The sequence below is a fragment of the Mobula hypostoma genome, chromosome 8, assembly GCF_963921235.1.
Source record: "Mobula hypostoma chromosome 8, sMobHyp1.1, whole genome shotgun sequence".
NCBI lineage: Eukaryota > Metazoa > Chordata > Chondrichthyes > Myliobatiformes > Myliobatidae > Mobula > Mobula hypostoma.
Window position 1 is genome coordinate 22,593,391 of NC_086104.1, and position 13,943 is coordinate 22,607,333.

A 13,943-nucleotide genomic window follows, 5' to 3' on the forward strand; every position below is an offset into this window, starting at 1 on the left:
ACTTTGAATTTTATTTTGCATATGGTGTAAACAAGGAAGGAGGGAAGAATAAATGTTTTGCTACTTAATTGTACCTTTGGAACACGGAAAGCAGCTCAGAGAACGCTAAATAGATTATTACCTGGAATTGGTAAGTTGTCTGAAGAGAGAAGTTTAGACAGGCCAGGGTTGTATCCACTGGAATTCAAAAAAGTGAGAGACGGCTCAATTGAAGGATACGTTACTCATGGTATTGGTGTTAAGAGAAGAATGAGAGAATGTGAGAGAATCTAGAACTGGAGTCACGGATTAAAATTGAGAGAACACCCAACTAATGCAAAGAGGTGATTCATTTTTTCCTTCTCAGAGATCTGGGAATCTTCAAACTGCAGTGGCAGCAGTCTTTGCATGTTTTAAGGCAGTGATTGGTAGGTTCCTAATAAGCAAAGGAAAGGTTACCAGGGTTAGGCAGAGATGCGGAGTTGAGGTTATAATCAGATCAGCCATGATATAAATGAATGTTAAAGCAGGTCCAAGAGAATGTGTGGCCTACACCTGCTCCCAAGTCATGTATTACTGTTTGTGGGCAGGGTGTGAGAAACACATAGGTTATTTGGTCCTAAGTCATGTCCAGTAAATGATGATTTCTCCAATGATATTTGGTGTGAACATCACTTGCCACTTCACAGTCCTTGACTGAATGTTGCTGAGGTCTTGCATGGGCTCAATTGCCTTTTCAGAACTGAATATCGGTGGACATTCCTTATGTTGCTTCTCTGAAAGGAATGTCACTGATGAAGCAATCAAAGATTGGACCGAGCATATTCATATAGCAATGTCCTGAAGCTGAGATGATTGCTCTCTGAAGTCAGAACCATCTTCCTTTGAAAAGGGCATGACTTTAAAGCAACCAAAACGAGCACAAAAAAGAGGAAACACAAGAAGAGTGTGTTGCTGAATATGACAATATGAAATTTACCTGAAGTTGTTGCAGCCCAGCACCACGCTAACAATATTCTTGCCAATGTCATGAACGTCCCCCTTGACAGTGGCTAACACAATGGTCCCTTGGTACGGGCTCTGCAAAATGATACAACTCTTCGATGGACTGCATTTAAATCAAAGACTAGAATGCTTAAGGTTGCTTTAGTTGTTTACTAAAGTTATTATAATATATGCAAAATTAATTCAAAGAAATACACTCACTATTCCTCTTTTGCAATATTATATAGTATTTCTTATTGCAACTTAGAGCAAGTTTTATGTCTTGTGTTGTACTGCTGCCACAAAAGAACAAACTTCATGACATGTTAGTATAATAAACCTGATACTATCTACAATGTTCCCACAGAGAAGTTGTCAGAATTGTTAAAGATACAAAGCATAGGTTAAAGATTTTATTTTACAGGCTTGTTAAATTAACACAAGTAGTAAAACAAAATATGTGATGTTACTGATGAATAATGATATGCTTTAAAAGCGACTTACACTTTTCTTAAACATCATAGAGCACATTACCTCCTGTCAATTATTTTAAATTTTAATTAGAAATGTTACATGGGTACTTGAGAGATAGAGGGAATCCGGACAAAATAATGTACTCTCTACCTCAAAAGCCATCTCTGCTAGGGATTTGAAAGTTTTTTTTTAAAATCAGCCTGATGTTTCAGTCATAAAATAGTCACAGAATTTTATGACAAAGTCCAAAGAAAAAACTGTAGCAGTTCAAGACGATAATTCATCACTATCTGCTGAAGGCACAAATTGCTGGCGTTACCTAAACACAAGTATTCTAACCCCAGTTACAGAACTGATAACTTACAACTTCTTCAGAGTGTCCCGTCTCCATCAACACTTTCTCTTTCTCCTGCTCCATGAAAGGGATGAGGTAATTGACAGCTTTCTTCATCACGCGAGCAGATTTAATGACCTGCCGGCGTAAAATTTACAAAACATTGAATAAAAATCTGCAACACAATAGCTTTCAGATTTGGGGTTCAATCAAAATACTCTCTTATCTGTTTTTAATAAATACATTTTACCACTTCATAAAGGGATAAAATTTATCCAGTTTTACCTGTGGAAGAAACATCTTTCCTGCTCCAAACAATTCCCCCACCATTTTCATGCCATTCATCAGAGGTCCTTCGATTATATGCAGGGGCCTGGGGTATTTGTGCTGATTGGCTCTTGCTTCTGCTGTATCTTCGATTACATACATTTCTATACCCTAAAGGGTAATGACAGAACTTCAACACATGCAGCAAACACAAGCAGAAAAGAGACTGCAGAGGGAATACAAAGTCAATTGCTTACCTTAACAAGAGCATATTCAAGACGTTCCTCAACAGTACCATTCCTCCATTCATCAGTGGTTACCACGACTTTTCCACTTTCCGCATGATTCTAAAATAATCAAAGAACCATGTCAATGAACAAAAGTAAAGTTCTTTTTTGGATATGCTTATTATTATTATATTGTGTTAAATAAAAGTTAACATGGCAAAGTTAAGGAATATTTTTCATTAATTCAAAAGGCAGAAAATGTCTTAGATTATTTTTTTCAGTTGGGAAAATGGTAACTCCAGTGTGATTTACATTGGGTGAGCAGCTTCAGATTACTGGGTGTCAACATCTCGGAGGCTCTATCCCGAGCCCAACACATTAATGCCATCACAAAGAAGGCATGCGAGCAGCTCTACTTTGTTAGGAGTTTGAGGAGATTCTTACAAATTCCTGTAGGTATACAGTGGAGAGCAGTCTGACTGGCTGCATCACAGCCTGTATGCAGTCTCCACTGCAGAGGACTATACTCACTCAGGGCCATCTTGAGCACAACCATTCCCATTACTAAAGACATCCTGAAGAGTCGGTGCCTCTCGAAGGCTGCATTCATCACCAGGCACCCTCACCATCTGGGTCAAGCCCTCTTTTCACTACCAGCAGGAGATTCACACCCAACAATTCGGCTTCTTCCCACTCTGCCATCAGCTGTCTAAATGGTTCATGAGCCGCATTATTCCCTCTTATTGCACTATATACTTTTGAAATTTATAGTATTTAATGTCTGCATTGTTCTGCAAGTTTCATGTTATCTAAGTCATTAATAAGTCTGATTCTGATATACCTTGTTGATCAGCACTAGAATGCAAATTTGTTTCACTGTTGTCATGAAATTTATGGAAAATAATGTCTTCTTTTCATTATGCAATCAAAGGAACAACTGGGTATCCTAGAAAGATGCTCCTTTATTATAATTCCAGTAACTGAGTACACACTGGCTTTCAGTTGTCCTTGATATCAGAATGTTGTCATCAAATGGAAGTTTACAATGTGGAAAATGAACAGAGTTCAATGAATACTTTAGCGATGGGTAAAAAGCTAGGATTTTAAATCTTTAAAAAAAAAATTCAAGTTTAGAAGTTTGCTAAGAACAAATTACCATAGGATATTAACTCATTTCAAACTCACTCAAGCTAAGCTGATAACTTGCAATCTTTTCAAACTCTTAGTGGCAGGTTGGTTATGGTTATAAGTATTATATATATATATTGATGAATAATAGTGCAAAAAGCAGAGAGCAACAAAAACAAAATGCTGAGATAGTGTACATGAATAGAATGGCAGAGACCTATCAAATGAATGTGCTGATAACTCAAACTTACTTATCACAGCTTTGAATTTCAATTTCTAATCCCCATATCTGAAGTTTTCATGACTGTATTTCCCCATTACTGCATCTTCCTCCAGCTCTTTCGACATCCAAGAAATAAACCTTACTGCACCCATTATATATCTCTTGCACGCAGATTTATTACCGACTGCCACTGAGATTGGCTACACCTTCAGCAGCTGGTCCCAAATTTAAATTCCCTTCCTAAGCCTCTCCCCTCTCCTTTAATTGCCTCTTTAAAGTAACGTACTGTGGAGACCATCTAACTGGCTACATCAAAATCTAGTATGGGGCGGGGGGTCGGGGACAGCACGGCACGGGATCAGAAAAGGCTACAGAAAGTTGTGAACTCAGCTCCGTCACAGACACTAGCCTCCCCAGCATCCATAACAACTTCAAGGAGCAATGCCTCAAAAAAATGCAGCAACCATCATAAAGGACCCCCATCACCCACTCTCTCTACCCAAGACTATGTAGCTAGGCACAGCTCCAACAGCATCCATAAATTTGCCAACAACACAACTACTATTGACAAAATTTCAGATGGTGGCAAGGAGGCGTACAGGAGTGAGACAGATCAGCTGGAGGAGTGGTGTCATAACAACAATCTTGCGCTCAATGTCAGTAAGACCAAGAAATTGATTATGGACTTAAGGAAGGGGAAGTTGAGGGGGAACACACACTAGTCCTCATTGAGTGATCAACTATGGAAAGAATAAACAGTTTCAAGTTCCTGGGTGTCAACATCTGAAGATCTATCCTAAGCCTAAAATACTGATGCAATTACAAAGAATGCATGACAGTGGCCATATTTTGTTAGGAGTTTGAGGAGATTGGGTATGTCATCAAAGACACTCGCAAATTTCTACAGATATATGGTGGAGAGCATTCTAACTAGCTGCATCACCATCTGGTATGGGGAAGGTACTGCACAGGATTGAAAAAAGCTGCAGAGAGTTATAAACTAAGTCAACTCCATCATGGGTACTAGCCTCCATTGTCTCCAAGACATCTTCAAGGAGCAATGCCTCAAAAATGTGGTGTCCATTATTAAGGACCTCCAGCCACCCAAGGCATGTTCCTGTTCTCATTGCTACCATCAGGAAGGAGGTTCAGGAGCCTAAAGGCACACACTCAACAATTCAGGAACAGCTTCTTCCCATCTACCGTCCGATTTCTGAATGGACATTGACCACATGAACACTACCTCACTACTTCTTTTCATTTTTAATTTTTGCACTACTTATTTAACTATTTAATATATATCTGCATACTGTAATTCAGTTTTTTTCTCTCAATTATTATGTCTTGATGCAGCAAAGACAAGAAATTGCACAACATATGCCGGTGATATTTAACCTGATTCTGAAATCAAACTATGTATCACAACTAGTGATTCCTTGGAAGATAAAGCACACAAAGGTTGCCAGCATCACTCAGGACTTTTATTTTCCCATAAAATATCAGTTCTTGACCTTACCTGTGCATAATGGAGCAATTTCTCAGTAGCATCAGGGTCCTTGTTCCAGATCAAATTCTCACATAACTCTAGAAGTTCTTTGTCTATATCATCATGAACAGGCAGATTCCCTGCATTCACAATTCCCATATCCATCCCTGCCTAAGAAAAGACTTATTACAACATTGCGGTAGATGAAAAGTGAAAGATTGTTGTGACAAAAATGCAAGTCGCCTTGTACGTAAATTACCATCCCTTCAACAAGAGATCAGGCACTGAATTTACATTAATCACAGATATATTTACAATTAAACTCAAACTCCAACCTGTTGTGAAGTCATACAATACAAAAACAGATCCTTTGCTCCACCATGCCTGTGCTGACGGTCATTTATTCACCACCACTAAATGATTAACCAGCAGGTAGTCCATAGCTTTCTCTGCCTTAGTGATTCAAGTGCCCATTTAGATACCTCTTCCATGTTGTAAGAGTGCCTGCTGACACCACTGCCTGGGTAAATATTTCCCCATCTCAAATATCCTCTAAAATTCTCCCCTCACCCTAAGGGTACAGAATGTTCTCTAGCTTTTGAGACTTCTTATGCAGAAAGGTTTACCACTCAGCAAAGGTTTGACTCAAACATTTTCTGAATTCCTCCAGCATGCTTTTTTTTGTACCGGATTCCAGCATCTGCAGTCTCTTCCGTTTTCCATCATCTACCTTGTTGTTGCCCCTCTTCATTTTGCATACATTTATAAGGCCCTCGCCCCTCCCCCCCCCACAGTCTCCATCACCCCCAGGAAAACAAAGCAGGCTATCCCGTCTTTTGTTTTTTATTATTATTATTATCTCATATGCCCCATTCCAAGCAACATCCTAGTAAATCGGCTCTGCAGCCTCTCCAGCGCAACATGTCCTTGCTATGGCATTGTGGCAGTGCTCCAGTTGAGTCACAACTGGTGAAAAGTCCCTAAACTACTTTAATACGGTTATTAGTCATAGAATCATAGAGAATCACAAAAACCATCCTGATTGTTTTGCCCATCTACAGTAATCCCATTTGCTCAAACTAAATCTGTATCATTCCATGCCTTCCTTATTTTAGTGCCTGTGTAAATGCTTCTTAAATGTAGTGACTGTATTTACCGAGTTCCGGATATTGACCACACTCTGAAAAATATTTTATTTTTATTTTGAGATGCATCACAGTACAGGCCCTTCCGGCCCAACGAGGCTACACTGCACAATTACACCCATGTGACCGATTAATCTATTAATGTGCATGTCTTTGAAATATGGGAGGAAACCAGAGTGCCCGGAGAAAACCTACACTGTTCACAGGGAGAACATACGAACTCCTAACAGACAGCAGCGGAATTGAACCACGTGGCTGTGACAGTAAGAGCATTACGCAAACTGCTATGCTATCGTGCTGCCCCTAAATTCTCTTTAAAATCATAGTTGGGAGCTTAACAACCAAAGATACACCTTGTATCGAAAGGACGGGCAGGGACGCAGAGGAGATGGGGTGTTTCTATTGATAAGAAATGAAATGAAATCAAATCCTTAGAAAGAAGTGACATATAATTGAAAGATACAGAATCCTTGTGTGTAGAGTTAAGAAACTGCAAGGGTAAAAAGACCCTGATAGAAGTTATATACAGGTCTCCAAACAGTCGTCAGGATGTGGGATATAAACGTCCACAGGAAATAGAAAAGGCATGTAATAAGGGGAATGTTACGATAGTTATGGGGGGCGGGGGGGGGTTTAATATGCAGGTAAATTGGGAAAATAGGTAGGTGCTGGATCCTAAAACAGGAAATTTGTCAAATGTCTATGAGATGGCTTTTTAGAGCAGCTTGTGGTTGAGCTCTTAGCAGGCAGCGATCATAATATGATAGAATTCACCATGCAGTTTGAGAGAGGAGCTGGCCAAAGTTGGGTGAAAGGGGACACACATCCAGATGGCAGCAGAATCGCAGGGGCTAGTTTCTAGGGGCAATTCAAAAAGGCACAAGATATACATCCCAAAGACAGCGGGGAAGCAAAAGAGACATCAATATAGCACAGGAAAAAATAGCACAAAGTTAGAGGATTGGGAGCATTTAAAAAACAACAGAAGGCAACTAGAAAATCCATAAGGAGAGAAATGATGAAATATGAAAGTAAGCAATCTAATAATATCAAACAAGATACCAAAATTTTCTTCAGCTATATAAAGAATAAAAGAGAGGAGAGAGTGTATTATTAGACTGCTGGAAAATGGTACTGGAGAGATTATAATAAGGCACAAAGTAATGGCAGATGAACTTAGTAAGCATTGTGGAAGACACCAGTAATATGCTCGAAATTCAAGAGGATCAGGAGCAGAAGTGAATGTACTTGCTTCTACTAAGGAGACGGAGCTTGGGAAGCTGAAAAGTCTGAAAGTAGATAAGTCACCTGGACCAGATGGTGTATACCCCATAGTTCTGAAAGAGGTGCAGGCATTAGCAGTGATCTTTCAAGAATCATATACAAGACCTTGGTCAGACCCCACTTGGAGTAATACGTTCAGTTCTGGTCATCTCACTACAGGAAGGATATGGATACTATAGAAAGGTTTCAGAGGAGATTTACAAGGATGTTGCCTGGAATGGAGAGAGTGCCTTGTGAGAATAGGTTGAGTATACTTGGCCTTTTCTCCTTGGAGTGATAGAGGATGAGAGGTGTCCTGATAGAGGTGTATGGGATAATGACAGGTATTGATTGTGAGGATAGCCAGAGGCTTTTACCCAGGGCTGAAATGGCTAACACGAGGGGGCACAGTTTTAAGGTGCTTGAAAGTAGGTACAGAGGGGATGTCAGGGATAATAGTTTTTCCACACTGAGTGGTGAGTCATAGAATGCACTGCTGGCAACAGTGGTGGAGGTGGATACAATAGGGTCTTTTAAGAGACTCTTGGATAGGTACATGAAACTTAGAAAAGTAGAGGGCAGTGTGATAGGAAACTTCCAGGTTTCTAGCACAGGTTACATGATTGGCACAACATGGTGGGCCGAAGAGCCTGTAATGTGCTGTAGATTTCTATGTTCTATGTTCTAATCACTGGATTCTGGAATGGTGCCAGAGGACTGAAAAATTGCAAATGTCTACTCCACTCTTCAGGAAGGGAGGGAGGCAGAAGAAAGGAAATTATAGGCCAGTTAGCCTGACTCAGTAGTTGGAAAGATGTTGGAGTCCATTATTAAGGATGAAGTTTCAGGGGGTACTTGGAGGTGCATGATAAAGTAGGCCAAAGACAGCATTGTTTCCCGAAGGGGAAATCTTGCCTGACAAATCTATTGTAATTCTGAGGAACTGACAATCAGGATAGTCAAAGGAGAGTCAGTGGATGTTGCTTACTTGGATTTTCAGAAGGCCTTTGACAAGGTGCCAGACATGAGGCTGCTTAACAAAATAAGAACCCATGATATTACAAGAAAGATAACTGGCATGGATAGAAGATTGGCTGACTGGCAGAAGGCCAAGAGTCAGAATAAAGGGGTGTATTCTGGTTGGCTGCAGTTGCCTAGTCCTCCACAGGGGTTGGTGTTGAGATGGCTTTTTTTCACGCTATGTGTCGACGATTTGGATGACGAAATTGATGGTTTTGTGGCCAGGTTTGCAGACAGTACAAAGAGAGATGGAGGGGTACTATGTTGAGGAAGCAGGGAGGCTGCAGAAGGATTTGGACAGATTGGGAGAATGACCAAAGAAGTGGCAGATGGAATATAGTCTAAGGAAGTGTATGGTGTATGGAAATGCACCTCAGTGGAAGGAATAAAGGCACAGAGTGTTTCCTAAATGGGGAGAATATTCAAAATTCAGAGTGCAAAGGAACTTTGTGCAGGATTCCCTCACGGGTGCCCAACCTAGGATCCATAGGCCCCTTGGTTAATGGTAAGGGTCCATGGCATAAAAAAGGTTGGGAACCCCTGCTCTAAAGGTTAACTTGCAGGTTGAGGTGGTGCTAAGGAAGGCAAATTCAACGTTTGCATTCCATTCAAGAAGCATAAGAATATAAGAACAAGGACGTGAAGCAAAGGCTTTATAAGTCATTGATCAGACTGCACTTGGAGTATTGTGAGCAGTTTTAGGCCCCTTATCTCAGAAAATATATGCTTGCATTGGAGAGAGTCCAGAGGAAGTTCATGAGAATGATTCCTGGAATGAAAGAGTTAATGTATGATGACCATTTGATGACTCTGGGCCATACTCACTGGAATTTCGAAGAACAAAGGGGGATCTCTTTGAAACCTATAGACTACTGAAAGGCCTACATAGAGTGAATGTGGAGAGGTTGGTTCCTGTGGAGGGGTGAGTCCAGGACCAGAGGGCACAGAACAGAGAAACATCAATTTAGAACAGATGAGGAATTTCTTTAGCCAGAGGGTGGTGAATCTATGGAATTCACTGCCACGGAAGCTGTGGAGGCCAAGTCATAGCATATATTTAAAGCACAGCTTGAAAGGTTCTTGATTAGTCAGAGCATCAAAGGTCATGGGGAGAAGACAGGTTGAGAGGGATAATAAATCAGCCATGATGAAATAGTGGAGTAGACTGGATGGGCCGAGAGATCTAATTCTGCTCTGTCTTATGGTTTAAAATCCTCTCACCTTAAACCTATGCCCTTTTGGTTTTGACACATCACTACTATGGAATAAAGAGTAGAAAGACAGAATCTACCTTTGCCCCTTATAATTTTATATACATCTATCCAATCACCCCTCAGCCTCCTCTGCTCTGGGTAAAACAAACCCAGCCTATCCAATCTCTCCCCGAACTAACGTTCTTTAATCCAGGCAGCTTCCTGGTGAAACTTCTCTGCACACTGATGAGCTGAAAGAGTATCCAAAAACATTACACATGTTGTACCTTGATGGCGTGGTAAAGGAACGCACTGTGCATGGCTCCTCGGATTGCCTCCATTCCACGAAACGCGAAGGACAAATTCGAAAGACCTCCACTTACTTTGACTCCAGGTAGCGTTCCCTTTAGACAAATAAAAAAGCATACAAGTAAATCAATATAAAAGACAATGAATAGAATCGCAGGAGAAAGTGATCAGATCGATTATTACAGAAGGAATGATATATGATGAGCATTTTTAATTCATTTTGGCTCTTAATTACAGATTGAGAAATACAAGGCATTGACGAGACAAAATGGATTGTATAATACCATGCAATATACTCATCGAAAGCCTAAAAATGGGGGGAAAAAGAACAACAGAATTAAATTTTAAGGACATATAACCAGTGGCATACTGGAAACAGACACCAAGTCAAAGTAACACAAAAGTTGCAAGCTCATATTGAATATGTTAATTATTGACATTAACTACAGACTTTACAATCTCATAAAAGACTATAGTATTATTTTGGAATGACTCATTTGGGTTCAAGAAAAATACATATAAAAAGACTTTCCTTTATCAGTGCTCACACATAACTTACAACAAAGAGCACCACCAAACATTATGCAGTATGTTAAAGACAGTAGTACATTAGTTGTACTTCCTGCTCCAAAGGCTTCATGGCCTCTATTTTACACAGATTAACACACTTTTGTCTGATTTGAATACATGTGCAGCCAAGTCAGTGAAATGTTCCAATTGGCATGTAGCGTAGTGGTTCAAACAACACTTTACAGTATCAGTGGCTGGGGTTCAATTCCTGCCGTTGCTTGTAAGGAGTTTGTAAGTTCTCCCTGTGACCGCGAGATTTTCCTCCGGGAGCTCTAATTTTCCCCCACACCTCCAAAGACGTACCAGTTGGTAGGTTAATTGGTCATTGTAAACTGTCCAGTGATTAGGCTAGGTTAAATCGGGGGATTGCTGGGAGGTGCGGTTAGAAGGGCTGGAAGAGCCTATTCTGCACTGTATCTCAGTAGATAAAACGAACAAATAAATAAGTAAATTGAACGGGCAGTGTTATGACAAGGAGTGGTATACTGTGCTACTTTTAACTCTGCTGCTGAACTACAAACATCTCGAAATATTCAGATTTCTAATCTGTCAAGGAAATTCTTTTTTATAATTTTTATTAAATGTGAAATTGCAAGATTTTTAAAATCAATACATTTTGCTCACAAATACTGATTTGTTTCAAATCTCAAACAGAAATTTGTTTCAAAGCTTGTCAGGTTGAATTGTCCAGATCAGGTGTTTCCCTATTAATTATTTTGAATTGTACGTGTATTGATTTTCTGAGAAATCAGATTTCCGATCACATCATATGAAAAGGAGTGTAACACCCCGGGAAAGGATTCACTGCTAATGTAATAGTCTTTATGTTTGGGTTATGGTTAGAGATGACGGGTGCTTTGGAATGTGAGCCGTCCAATGAGGGGAGTGTGTTTTTGTGTTGTGTGCCTGACATTGAGGTGATCTGGGTCCTTTGATCAGCAGAAGATGAAGAGAGAAGATGGTAGAAAGCAGAGGTTGTCAGCACCAGAAAGGAGTGGACTTGGAGTTGGGCTGGGTGACGACGAAGCCCTGGGAAATCAATGGAACACCGGGGAAAGGGAAACCGTGAGCTCCAACTTGTGCACACTGGACTGCTTCAATGAAATGGGCCCTTTTCATTTTGATTTTCTCTTCTAACCCTTGAGTCAACTTCTGAATTATAAAGCTAAATCGTTTACTTGCATATGGTGTACTGTCTGTTATTTCATAGCACTTATTTGTAACAGGGGAACAAATCATGCAGCTTCCACACAAACAGGAGGTTTTGCACCGGAATCTCTCACGTTTGGCGGGGCCAGAGATTGTCTTCCCTAGACTAACGCAGCCAGCAGAACCTGAGGGTCACCGGAGCAAGTCATCATTTGTCTCCTTCCACACCACCCAGTTCCTCACTGATGATTTTAGAGGGATATATTCTCATATGTGGACTTACCTTTATAATTGAAATAGCTCTGATAAAGTTTGCAGCATAGAGACGATGCTCGTCCATCCCAGTTCCAATAGTGAGTATATTTGGATCAAATACTATATCACTGGGGTTGAATCGGACTTTGTTCACAAGCAAGTAATAGGCTCTTGTGCATATTGCCACTTTGGAATCAACATCAGTAGCCTGAACAAGACAGAACATGTTTTAAAATTTGCAAGTACATTCCAATAGTTGTTTAGTCATACTATAATTTCCTAATGTCAGCTCCAGTTGATGAAAGTTCCAGCTCAAAGAATCATCAATGTTTTCTCTCCTTACTGATACACAATTTCTACTTGTACGTTTCCTAGCAGAGATGGAGGAGTGAGAAACTGCGGAAGCTGGAGAAAACAAACTACTGGCGGAACTCAAATTGTTGCAGTCTGTCGTTTTCTCCTAAGAGCTTGCAGATGCTGAGACGTCTCTGCACTGACAGCTCAGAAGCACGTAAGAATCTAATGGTAGCTCCATTTCAGGCCACAGCTTAAGAGACATTGTGGAGGTTTGGGAGGGGGGAAAAAAGAGGGCCAGAAGGAAACAGATGGAATGGACTGACCTGAAATACTTCTCTGAAAAACGAGTTTGGCAGAAAATGTGGGCAAACCATCGAGGTTCCATGAGAATCCATTGATTGATTTGCGCCTTTGATGACTTACCACAGAATTTGTTCTTCAATTTGCTGATTGACCTAGAAATGTTGCTAACCAAATCTGATACGGAGTATCTTTGGTGGGAATTTCACACAGGAAAAGATTGAGTCATTTTCTGGAAGACACTGTATAGACTGATGACATCTAGTGGCAAAGCTTCAATATTACAACAACTGAAAGTGTTGGACCATTTTTAGCCATCACAAGTCCTCTTGGAAACACTGCATAGTCAAAGCTTAAGATAAGCATAGACAGGCAGAGCCTGCTTGCATTGATAATTATTCAGTTCTTTTTTTGGTCAGGTTTTGTAACCTTGTCTCAACAGAGACAGATGTTGCCAAGATTAGTTCTTCTTTTTTCAGGGCTTTGTTATGGCCACTCCAATACCTTGACTTTGTTGTCCTTAAGCAATTTTGCCACAACTTCGGAGGTATGCTTGGGGTCATTGACCATTTGGAAGACCCATTTGTGACCAAGCTTTAACTTCCTGGCTGATGTCTTGAGATGTTGCTTCAATATATCCACATAATTTTTCTTCCTCATGACGCCATCTATTTTGTGAAGTGCACCAGTCTCTCCTGCAGCAAAGCACCCCCACAACATGATGCTGCCAACCCCATGCTTCGCAGTTGGGATGGTATTCTTCGGCTTGCAAGCCTCACCCTTTTTCCTCCAAACATAACGATGGTCATTAAGGCCAAACAGTTCAATATTTGTTTCATCAGACCAGAGGACATTTCTCCAAAAAGTAAGATCTTTGTCCCCATGTGCACTTGCAAACTGTAGTCTGGCTTTTTTATGGCGGTTTTGGAGTAGTGCCTTGTTCCTCGCTGAGCAGCCTTTCAGGTTATGTCGATATAGGACTCGTTTTACTGTGGATATGGATACTTGTCTACCTGTTTCCTCCAGCATCTTCACAAGGTCCTTTGCTATTGTTCTGGGATTGATTTGCACTTTTTGCGCCAAAGTACATTCATCTCTAGGAGACAGAATGCGTCTCCTTCCTGACCGGTATGACGGCTGCGTGGTCCCATGGTGTTTATACTTGCGTACTATTGTTTGTACAGATGAACGTGGTACCTTCAGGCATTTGGAAATTGCTCCCACGGATGAACCAGACTTGACGTCATTTTCTGACCTCAATCTGACAGAAGATTTGTGGGCAGAACTGAAAATGCGTGTGCGAGCAAGGAGGCCTACAAACCTGACTCAGTTACACCAGT

General features: G+C 40.6%; 1 protein-coding gene across 3 annotated transcripts in view; it reads right to left on the reverse strand.

Annotated features, from left to right (window-relative positions):
• mtr (5-methyltetrahydrofolate-homocysteine methyltransferase) overlaps positions 1-13,943 on the reverse strand; it is an 80,796-nt gene that overhangs the window by 22,177 nt on the left and 44,676 nt on the right. For all 3 annotated transcript variants that reach the window (XM_063055579.1, XM_063055580.1, XM_063055581.1), the window contains 7 exons: positions 12,035-12,214; positions 10,011-10,127; positions 5,133-5,273; positions 2,296-2,385; positions 2,057-2,209; positions 1,802-1,909; positions 959-1,059 (listed from right to left, as the gene is read on the reverse strand). In XM_063055579.1, coding sequence (XP_062911649.1) covers positions 959-1,059; positions 1,802-1,909; positions 2,057-2,209; positions 2,296-2,385; positions 5,133-5,273; positions 10,011-10,127; positions 12,035-12,214 — 890 coding nt within the window. The remainder of the gene's footprint in view (positions 1-958; positions 1,060-1,801; positions 1,910-2,056; positions 2,210-2,295; positions 2,386-5,132; positions 5,274-10,010; positions 10,128-12,034; positions 12,215-13,943) is intronic.